Source organism: Microtus ochrogaster, chromosome 24, assembly GCF_000317375.1.
Source record: "Microtus ochrogaster isolate Prairie Vole_2 chromosome 24, MicOch1.0, whole genome shotgun sequence".
NCBI classification, from domain to species: Eukaryota; Metazoa; Chordata; class Mammalia; order Rodentia; family Cricetidae; genus Microtus; species Microtus ochrogaster.
This window is the reverse complement of record NC_022024.1, coordinates 30795208-30807024: the sequence shown is the minus strand read 5'-3', so window position 1 is coordinate 30807024 and position 11817 is coordinate 30795208. Positions and strand designations below refer to the sequence as shown.

Below are 11817 nucleotides of genomic sequence, written 5' to 3'. Positions count from 1 at the left end.
GTGTGTGTGTGTGTGTGTGTGTGTGTGTGTGTGTGTTTCCAAGCAGGTAACTAACATCCTACAGCACTGTCTCAAGATCCAGTTAAATCATGTGTGTAGAGCACCCTGCCCACACCTTGGCACTCAAAGCACTCTCAAAAGTACAGCCGGTAGAGTGCTTGCCTGTTATAAAAGAAGCCCCAGATTTTTTTTTTCTTCAGCACTGAGTGAACCAAGGATACGCACCCATAACCCCAGCACTAGAACAGGAGGGTCAAAAGTTCAAGGTCATCCACAACTACGTGAGTTCAAGGTCAGCCAGGGCTACTATGCTCCAGGAAACCCTGTCTTCTTTTTTAAAAAAAAAGTGTTAGTGAGCCAGGTGGTGGTGGCGCACGCCTTTAATCCCAACACGGGAGACAAAGGCGGGTGGATCTCTGTGAGTTTGAAGCCAGCCTGGTCTACAGAAGTAGTTCTAGGCCAGGCTCCATAGCTACTGGGAAACTCTGTCTCAAAAAAGAAACAAACAACAAAGTGTTAAAATCCCAGGTGAGGAGAGGAGAGCCGCTGCATCCCAAGATGGCAGAAAGAACATCTCACTACCAGACTGGCGGATTATCTTCCCCAGACACTGAGAGGCAAGCCTGTGTCCCCCAGGTAGTTCATCTCCACGAAATGCGGTCACGTCCCACCTGAAACTTGTAGCTGACCTGTGAGTCTGGACTTCCCCCAAATAGGAAAACCTGGGTTGGATGCGAGCCCCAGCTTCATCACTGATAACTGGGGGTTAGTTCTTCCAAAAACCAGGTGGTGCCCCAACATAATCCCAACACTTGGAAGAATGAAGCAGGATTGGGGGTTCGAGACAAGCCTGGAGTGAGTCCTTATCTCCACAAAACAACATAAAAGGGGGCGGGAGATAACAAGATGGCTCAGTGAGAAAAGACAATGCCAACCATCCTGATGAGCTAAGTTCAGTCCCCAGGACCCACAGGGTCCTCTGACCTCCACACTCACACTGCGGCATGAAGACGCACACGTGCACACAAAATTAATTAATTTAAAAAAAAAACGAAAATTTTAATTTAAAGATTGTGGATGTCTAGTCTGCAAACCTCCAGCACTGCAGAAATGAAGTGAGAGAGGCCATGCCTGGAGCAGACAGGAAGTGTTTCTGAGGATGCGTGATGCCATGGTCTCTGACTCCTTAGGATATCCCCCAGCCCTGGTCAAGTCCTTCTCAGCTACCGAGAGCCCTGCTGAGAGAGACTACACACCCAGACCCGGGCCGTGGATGCCCCTAGTCCAAGGTGATGGGAAATGGCAAGGGGCCCTTCTCTATTCACCTGTTCACTCTGTGTGATGGGCCGTATTCCCAGTCCTGGAGTTCTGACCTCATAAATGCATTTACAATGAACGCTGGCTACTCACTTTCTAGAGTCATAAATGAAAATTCCCCGAGTTTTAGTCTTCTCATACTAGCAGGGAGACCCAGGAGCAAAATATCACCAGTGCTAAGTGACTTCAAAGGCCTGGTCTCTGGTGGGCACCATATTTGATCTAATTCTTCAGCCCCTTCCGTGTGAACAGGCGCCTAGAAGGGCATTCCATCTACAGCTGACCTCACAACCCAAGAGTAACTGAGGTTCCCATTCAGGCATCTTAATAACTGCTTAACACACACACCGTTCAGCAGGGAGGCGATGCGAGCGAGCAATCTTCTCCAGCGATGCTCTTCAGAGACTGGGAATTACTAGAAAGTCAGTTCTCCTTCTCTAAAGGTCACTACGAAAATTATAACAGAAAGCGTTTGTTGGATAATAGACGGCCTCTCTCACAGACCTCAACACTCCGGGGATATGTTTATTCATCCGCTGTAATTTAGCAGCAACCCTCTTTCATCCAAGGAAAGTTTTACATTCCCCTAAATGATGTGTCTGTCACAGGACAACGATAAAAAAACGGGGCCATAAGGAAAACTGGTGATAGATTACAACGTGATTCAGCAGCTTCACAATAACCTTATAGATGGGGAAGCAAGAGAATCCCGTGAGCATCCAGGCACTCGGGAACTCAGTCATCCAACATCCACTGAGCCTCTAGTGGCAGGACGAACTACGTTAGACGCCAGGGTGAAAGCACATAGCCATTCAAGGTTGTATGATCTATTGGTGTGGGGGGGGAGGGGGAGGATGCAATAGACAAATAAGCAATGCCAGCAGGATAAAGAAAAGGAAGTGCCAACAGAAAAGGGAGACTGTCCAAGAGAGGCAGGGCAGACTGTCGACCTTTGAAGGTTGTTCAAAGGATACATAAAACATGAAGTTAGGGAAAAATAAAATTAGGGGGTTGGAAAGTAATAGAGAAGAAAATAGCTCATGTGAAGCCACTGAAGCAAGAAAGCAATCAGTAGACAGGCCCAGAGTACACAGATTGTATTGGAAATGTTCAAAATTAAGATTAGGAAATGCCGTGAACAAGAGCGTAAACAGAAGCCGGGAGAGATGGCTCGGCGGTTAGGAGCGCATTCTGCTTGCTGTACCAGATGATCTGAGTTTGGTTCCCAGCACCCGCAATGGATTTTGAGACACAGCAGACATCCCTTGCTCTCTTCTCACTGTGGGCATGTGACCAGTGTCTTCAGCAAAGTGAAAGAAGACAAGATTAACACAAAGATCAGTAGCCTTCCTAAACACACAAAGAACACTGAAAAATCCCCATTCACAACTGCCTTGAAATAAAGAAAACAGTAAATAGGCTAGTGGCCGGTTTTCAAAGAAAAAATATAAACATAAGAATATTCAATATGGCCTAAGAATAGTCATGTGAGAATTCTGAGTGCTTGCGAGAAATCGCCAAGAAAACAAGTCAAGAGTCTTGTGACCTCAGTTTCCTCAAAAACACGGAATTGTTCTTGGAATGCCATTTCATGCCTCTCCCCGCAGGAGGAGCACAGAGGAGCAGGCTGACTTCAGATTATCCAGTGCAGGTTGACTTCAGGTTATCCAGTGCAGGTTGACTTCAGAATCCAGTACAACTGGCTATTGTTATTTATCGGCCTCCATGGGAAAACAATGTTTGCACATGCAGCTTGTCCTTGTGACAGAACACCTTCCTCGTGTGACTCTCAACACAGTATACGTTGTCTGGTGATCTGCATGAACCTGGCTACTGCATGAGACTTCGGTCCGCCTCATTTATTGGCCCCAGTCTCCCAGGTCCCATGGCCTCACTAGCCACCCGAGAAATAAGAATTTAAACTACAATAAGATTCCATCATCTCAGAACAGCAGTTACTTAGAAAACAAACACACTAGGTGTGATGGTGCACACCTTTAACTCCAGCATTTGGGAGGCAGAGGTGGGTAAACCACTGAGAGTTCAAGGCCAGCCCACACTACACACCCAGTTCCAGTACTAGTGAGATCATAGCCTCCAACTACACAAAACAAATCCTGCTGAGAATGAGGGCACAGGGGAACTTTATACATGGATGGAGGGAATGTAAGCTAAACCAACCACTAAGGAAGTGTCCCAAAAAACCGAAATAGTAGATAAGCTGTGGACCCAACCTAGGTGTCCAAAAACATAGTGGATAAAGAAAATGAGGTTATGGATACACAATGGAATTATTCTCAGCTCCAAAGAAGGAAATTATGTTCAGAAAAATCTATGTAACTGGGCATAATCATCTAAGTGAATTAAGTCAGTCTCGGGACACACTTACGTTTTCACTTGTGGGACCTGGTTTTTGTTTGTTTTGTTTTTCAAGACAGGGTTTCTCTGTAGCTTTGGGGCTTGTCCTGCAACTAGTTCTTGTAGACCAGGATGGCCTCAAACTCACAGAGATCGGCCTGCCTCTGCCTCCCGAGTGCTGGGATTAAAGGCGTGCTCCACCACTGCATGGCTGATTTTTTTTATAGACACATCAAATGTATCATGTATTTGTAAACGGCACGGACGTCTTAGAAGAGAAACTTCATGGGATAAAGGGGACCAAGCTGAGAGAACAGGGGTGGTAAGGGCAAGGGGCAAGGGGTTGGAAGGAATGTGCTCAACACAGCAGATATTTATATCAAAATGTCCTTACATAACAGTATCATGTGCAATGGATATACACAGTAATAATAATAAACAAATATGACACAATTTCCAAGAAATCTGGAATATTTGGAGACCAACCTAAGAATACACAGAGTAGAAGCTAAGATTAAAAGCAAACAAAATATTTCAGGAAGACATACATTCTACATACGGAAAATTCCCCGAGTCCACGGAAAGAGAGAACATTCGAGAACAAAAGGCGTTCAGAACTCTAAGCATGACCGCAGAACCACCTCTCCACACCAATACGAATGCCAAGAGAGAAAGAAAACGGCTCATACGGGGAACCAAATCAGAATATGATCGTCTCTCAACAATACCCTGGAAAGCCAGCTAGCACGAGACAAAAATACCTCCAACCGGAACTGCTGTATCCAGCAAAGCTGTCTTTTAAAATTGACAAACAGGGACATTTCAGGAAAAGCATAAACTGAAGCAGTTCATAGCCACCACGCAGGAGGGTGTGTGCGCGCGTGTACATGCATGTGCACATGTAGGTGTGTCCACATGTGTGTGGAAGCCTGAGGCCAATCTCAGGTGTTCTACTTGATTGCTTTCCACCTTATTTTTGGGAAGGGTTGTATCTCTGTCAACCTGGAGTTCAAGTCAGCTACACTGGCTGGCCAGCAAATCATCGGGATCCTCCTGTCTCTGCCTTCCTAGGGCTGAAATCATAGAAATTATAGGCTTTTTTGTGGGGGTTGCGAGGAACAACTCCAGTCCTCATATTTGCAATGACTGAGCCCGCCTCCCCAGGCCACCCCAAAAGCTGTTTTATCAACCTCCTAGCAGTAGAAAAAAAAAGGCAAGCAACGAGTTTTGAAACCAAAATGTTTTTTGAAAAAAATTCAGAAATTTTATTGTCTTCAAAATTTGTTTAAACAGTATTCCAAGGCAAAAAAAATAACACATGTAAATTATAAATACAAAAAGTCTTCAAAGCGCATAGAACACATGATACAAACCATTTTCACATATACAAAAGCCAATGTTCTGCTGTTTTTCACATAGAGGACAGCCAAGAAAAGGCTCAAAGCGCTCATCCGCAGGCTGCAAGCCAAGCCTTGTCGCCAGCTCCGAGAGCAGTGATAAGCCGTCTCCTTCCTTGTGTTATTGTGTCTTCCTCTCCAATTTAAGACAAAGATCAAGGCTTTTTAAAAACTATGTTTACTATTTCACACCCAGCTGCAGAACGGATGAGGCACTAATGCTGTCTGAGAAGCAGTTGGCTCATTCTCGCCAAGTTCTAAGCAAGACAACTATTCAGATACTTATATTTATAAATATTTTCATCTTCACTTATCACATCTGCTTCAATCACAGTAAGTGTGTAAACCAGTTCCTCAACCTACCAACCAAGAAACGTAAAAAAGAAATCTCCAAACTTCTGTCCACTCCAATCACAGCTCCTGAAATGCCACATGGATCCCAGGGCACTGCAGAGTGCTTGGCTAGCGTGTTCCAGGCCCTGGTTTCAATTTTCGGAACCACAAAGAAACAGAAACTAAAATGCATGAGTGGATTTTTCCCTCTGCCCACACCACAGCTAGTAATAAGTACTGACAACAGAAACAGCTTCGCTATCTACGATTAATGCTAGTACTCACTAATTCCTATTGCAAAATAAGATATTTGATTTTGTATTTTATATGAAAACTACCTCTATTGCTGCTGGGCAGTGTGGGCACACACCTTTAATTCCAGAACTAAGCAGACAGAGGCAAGTGGATCTCTGTCAATTCAAGGCTAGCCTGGTCTACAGAGCGAGTTCTAGGACAGCTAGGGCTGTTACACAGAGAAACCTTGCCTTGAAAAACAAAACAAAAAAAACTCCACAAACCCAAAAACTACATCCATTACTAATTTATCTCTATTGTCCTTAATAATATTTCTGGGGAAAGTGATCAGATTTAAGCTTCAAGTAAAGATCCTAAAAGAAGGTTAAAAACAAAACTCTTAAGCTACTTAGGAGTATGGTGCAGGAGGACCACGGGACCTGTGTAATACAATCACTGCGCAATACAATGAACCCTCATTTCCCAGGGAAATGGGTGCTGGGGGACGGGGGGATACAGGAAACAGGAAGGGAGATGGAGAAAGCCATCTTCTTCTAGCGTCTCGGGGAGTTCTGTGGAACTGCACAGAAACCATGGGCTCTTGAAAGTCATAAAGAGAATAGCCCTGATAATAACACTGGCCCAGAAGCAAACAGATTTACTACTTCACATTTCATTGACTTACTGACAGCTAACTATGGAACAGAGGGTTAGGACAGATCAAGCAAAAAGTAAAAAACAGAGACCAGACATGGAATTGCACACCTTTGGTCCCAGCACTGGAGAAGCAGAGGTGGGCGGATCTCTGTGTGTCGAGGCCAGCCTGGTCTATGGAGTGAGTTCCAGGACAGCTGGGACTACATAGAGAAAGCCCATCTTTAAAAACAAAACAGAGTGTGCAGGGTGGTGCCCAATTCAGACAACGTCAACCAGAGTCCAGCTACACACAGGCTGTCACTGGCTACAGAGAGCTCTCTCTAATGTAAGACTCCAGCTCACAGCAAGACCTGTTGACACAGCACTCACCGAGTTATCGAAACAAGCACTGCAGACCGTGCACAACGACATGATATTTTAAAGCAGACTGAAAGAGCACAAATAAGCAACATGATTGTATTTGGAAAGCCATACCCCTGGGGGTAAGTGTGGCTTACCGACCACCATGACCTTGCAGCATAGCCTGCATAGTGAATGACAGCACAGTTCCTTCAAACGGTTCTCATTAATTATGCCAACCACTTTGAGTGCATCAAGGAAGAAGTTTACCAATGGTGTGACAATACACATATTTACATTTCATTTCCATGCTAAGAACAAACTGTTAATAACAATGATGATAAGAAAATTAGAGTAAAAAGTGTGCTCACTTGCGTACACAGCTACACTGACATTACTCGGCCAGCTACAGACACTTTCGTCGTGAGCACAATACCACAATACGATTCACAGCATTATAAAATGTTGGTGTTCTGAGTATCAATTCTCTTCCAACTCAAAAGTAAGGAGCTGACTGCCTTAACACTCGGGCATCTTACTCTAGAACCTGTAAAATGTATAAAATACCAAGGTTATCAACAGTCACATATGTGCAGAAGTCAGGGGACACATGGATTTTCTTGAGGTTTGTTCCATTCGTGTAGAAGGTCTGTGAGGACGCCCCAGTGACAACATTCCACCACTGTTCAGAGAAAAAGAAAACCTCCATTAGATTGGTGACTCCACCATATGGCGATGTGCAGCGTCAACCAGCTCCTTTACCCCACCGCTCCTCAGCCACGCAGTGAGCAGGAGCGCATCTGAGGGTTACTGCTCCAGACGTCACCAGCCTTTGCTGATTGACCTGGTGATAGCCTCACAGCCGACAGCCGTGTCTGCACCACTGCCACTGCAAGGCCTTCAAGAAGAAGCAAACGGCCGCTAGAGAGCTAAGTAACAGAGTATGTAGGGAAGGGTTGGGGCTGTCTGCACATTCTCCATGGGATGGGCGCATGACTGCTTCCCTACACGAAGACACCCTTCTGGAGCACAGACTGTACCCCAACAGATATACAGCCCGACTGCTTACAGTACAGACGAGGAGGGAGAGTGGTCCTCCTCGAGAACCCTTTTCACCAGGGGTGATGCAGGCTGCTATGTGACAACCTATGCTGAAAACCAACCGCCTCCAAAGTAGGTGCTCTAACCACATCCTTCCCTCTCCTCTCCAGCACCAAATTCACCAAGAGTTTAACACTATCCTTACCAAATGGTGTTCACAAACTTACTATCCTATTTCAGAGCTAAACTGAGGGCAGGAGATATTGCACTAGAACATGTTTTCAAAAGGCCTACAGTGCATCAGGAGCCTGAGTGCCACACACGCAGCACTTTCTTGCCTATGTGCTCAGGACAGAGCCTAGCCCTCAGCCTTGCCATGGGACAGGCTAGAGTATTTTCTTTTTTTTTTTTTTTTTTTTTCTTTTTTTTTAATTTATTTATTAAGGATTTCTGCCTCCTCCCTGCCACCGCCTCCCATTTCCCTCCCCCTCCCCCATCAAGTCCCTCTCCCTCATCAGCTTGAAGAGTAATCAGGGTTCCCTGACCTGTGGGAAGTCCAAGGACCACCCACCTCCATCCAGGTCTAGTAAGTTGAGCATCCAAACTGCCTAGGCTCCCCCAAAGCCAGTATGTGCAGTAGGATCAAAAACCCATTGCCATTGTTCTTGAGTTCTCATAGAGTATTTTCTTTACTCTCGGTAGTAGGACCTGGTAAATGTGTATGTCACAGGGCTTGGTAAAGCTCACTAAAGCAGCACGCACTTCCGAAAACAGCACCGTAAGCAAGAGCACAAGAACACAGTCCAGTCCAAGAGAACGTGTTTCCAGTGACTAGGGCTCAGAGAGAAACCGAGAGATTCCTGAGAGAATCAAGACTCAGAGGGCAGTGGGAACAGACAGCAGAGGAGAAACAGTTTCTGACTTCCAAATGCAGTGTCCATCCATCTGTCTGTCTCCCACATCATTGAAAGGACTTTACAGCAGCCACTGGTTCAATATGGATTGGAAATACAAGATTTCATGGCAGCAAGCTCAGGATTTTCAGGGTGGTGAATTAGTCAATAGAGTCTATAGTTGTAGACACAGGCCATCAGAGGTTTCTCCAAAGGCACAAAGTGTGCAACAGCAAGCCTGATCCTCAGGTCAACAATCACTTTAGGTGAGGATGCATCGGGTTAAACCCATCAGTGACAATAAACATGACGATCTGATGCTGATAGTGGAACAAGCCTGAGCATGGATGGCAGCAAAGCTATAGAACATCTGTACTATGGCACACATTAGCATTGCACCCATCTTACAGACAAAACAACCGTGTGAAAAGTCACACGACTAGTGAGGGGCAGAGCTGGGGTCTGTCCCAAAACCTGCTCCCCAGTCATAACAGTTCTCTTCTGTTCCACATTTTACATCAGCCTTGGCCTTCAGTGTAGGAATTCATATGAACTTGTCAGTCCAGCAGCCTGTTTTCTGTGGCATCCACAACCTCAGTGGAAGCTAAGTGATATTACGTTTTCATTTATAATAATTTTGAGAGGTAAGAACATTTTAGCTACTAGACACCTAGTATCTTACTGGCACTCAATTTACATTGCTCAGATTTTAAAGTAAACAGACCCAAAATGCCTAATTTCTTGGCCGCTCTAGCAGCTGGTTCTTCTTACTCCTAATTTGTTCTGTGCCTTTGGATGGTCTCATTAACATGCTGGTAGATGCAGGCTGGGTTATAACATAATTAGTTTCACTATGCTAGTAATCAAACAGAAGGCAAAGCGCTGATTGTAGTCGATGTTAAATACACAGACTACACAGACAGGCATGGCTTCTTCCGGCCTCGAGACAAAACCTCTACAGTGCAGCAGAAGACCCTTCCTTCTACTTTGTGTCAAGGCTGCTCACTGATCTTCGCAGTACCCTAAAAGCCAGACACAATTATGCAGAGTTGCTCCAGGGAGCCCAGAGATTCTAGAAGCTTGGTGTCAAGGCTGGGCAACTGCATTACCAGCAGCTCTCAGCTTCCAACACAGGGACAGCATCGTCTCTCCTCTAAGCTCATCCTCCGAGCTCAGTTATTTACCTTTACACTAGAGGACAAGCAGCATTGATAGCCCAGGAGCAATGCACGACGGAATCAAAGGATGCCCCAAAAGGTGCCCATTAACAAACACAGCATTAGAAGGCCATTTCCAACGCAGGCTGCAGAGGTACCTTGCACAAATTGAAAAAAAATCCCCTCATTGACCTTTTATAAGCCAGATGTTTATGCTGAGTGACGCTACAATACTGTGGACCCTTACAACAAAGGCTTCATCCACACACATCTGAACATCTGTACTGTGAGATAATGAGATCATCCTCACCTGGCTGTTTTCAGGAAGGATCAACCGCCTCACAAAATCTTGTGAGATCAGTTGTCAACGACAAGTTTACAGAATGCCCAAGTGGTCAGCATGATATGCAGCATCCTTTTCCAAGACTCTGTCCCATCCCTCTCTTTTCTGCCTCCACTTACCCCCTGCAAACTTCTCTCAGGACCTCCTAGGTTTTAGGGACTTTATTTTCCATTTCCTTCCTGTATGGAACATGAGCGAGCACTGGGAAAGGACAAGCCTTAAATGTGTGCCACAAGACAACAGCCACTGAACATAGTCTTACTGAATGGATACATGAGATAATAAATGACATCAGAACCCTACAATATGCCTAAGCCCTGACCCCAAGAGTCACTACTGAGTATGCACAAGTCAAGTTGGTAGAGACAGTGGAAAGGGCACTGGCCCTTGGAGCTACTAATCACCAAGTTTTGGAAAGGTGATGAACTCCATGACAATCAGTCTTGCTCATCTATAACCCAAAGGGAGTAAAACTTGGCCATCACAAAAATGACAAGTGTGTTGGCAGAACCCAAAGTCTGTAGATAATAAATGATATGTTGCTACTATTATTACCAAAAAGACAATTTCACAAATACATTTTGCAAATAATTCCAACCAAAATATTTACTGCTGTGTGCCACAGGAGATGAAGCTGGGTCGTACAGGCTCAGATGGGGAGGTGAGAGCTCCACATTGCTACTGCTGTCAGCAAAGACGCTGAGAGACGCGGGGAAAAGCAGCCTTCCAGATGTCAGCCACCACTGCAAAGCTATTGTCCCACAACAGCCTCCCCTACTCTGCTGGGTTACAGGAAACCCAGCTGAAGAACACTGGGTGAAAACCACTTCGACACGACGCAGGCTGCTCTTTCCTCACGCATCCTCGGGTAACGCTTACCTTAAGATATCCGCCAGCAGAGACAAGCATTTTGCTGTCGGGAGAGAAGCAAAGGTCGGTCACCCAGCCTCCGTGGGTAGCAGTTCCTTCCTCTACTGAAATCGGAGCACACAGATGAAGAAGCTGGCCATCTGAGACATTCCATATCTAGATAAACATGATACATGATTCATCAGTAGGGTGACCCTGAAGGTTTACAAATTTCAAAGTATACATACAAATTATCTGCGATATATCTGCAAAAACAATAGCATTGTGGATCAGAATGCTACCAATTTCCACTGAATGAGGAGAGAAAAGCAGGCAAGGTGCACACATCTCTAATTCTAGCTGCTCAGGAGGCTGAAGAAGGAAGATTTTGAGTTCACAGCCAGGGCAATGTAATGAAACTCTGTATCCAAAAACTAAAAATTAAAGGAGGTTTTTATCATTGAAATTCTAGACAATGGGGCTGGAGAGATAGCTCAGTGGTTAAGAGCACCGCCTGCTCTTCCAAAGGTCCTCAGTTCAATTTCCAGCAACCACATGGTGGCTCACAACCATCTGGAATGAGATCTGGCGCCCTCTTCTGGCCTGCAGGCAGAGTACTGAGAATACTGTATACATAATAAATAAATCTTTAAAAAAAAAAAGAAAGAAAGAAGAAAGAAATTCTAGACAATGTGTGGATCAGAGAGATCAAAGCAGAGGAATCGTGACATTCCTGGACGGCCTGAGAAACGCTCCAGCCCTGCAAATCCAAACCCTTCGGGTCTTCTGCATTACACTGAACCTCCAAGTGTTAATGCCTCTTCTTGAAAGCAAACAAAAACAACAAAACCACCACCAGAAATAAAGACATTTTCCTCAAAATTACTGGTTCCAAGGCT

At 45.1% G+C, this 11817-nt stretch overlaps 1 protein-coding gene across 1 annotated transcript in view; it reads right to left on the bottom strand.

The window, feature by feature from the left end:
* Nucleotides 1-4955: 4955 nt before the first annotated feature.
* Apaf1 (apoptotic peptidase activating factor 1) overlaps nucleotides 4956-11817 on the bottom strand; it is a 66770-nt gene continuing 59908 nt past the window's right edge. Inside the window, exons 26-27 of the mRNA XM_005358175.3 lie at nucleotides 10949-11095; nucleotides 4956-7317 (exon numbers count right to left, since the gene is read on the bottom strand). Of these exons, the coding sequence (XP_005358232.1) occupies nucleotides 7171-7317; nucleotides 10949-11095 (294 nt within the window). The 3' untranslated portion in view covers nucleotides 4956-7170. The remainder of the gene's footprint in view (nucleotides 7318-10948; nucleotides 11096-11817) is intronic.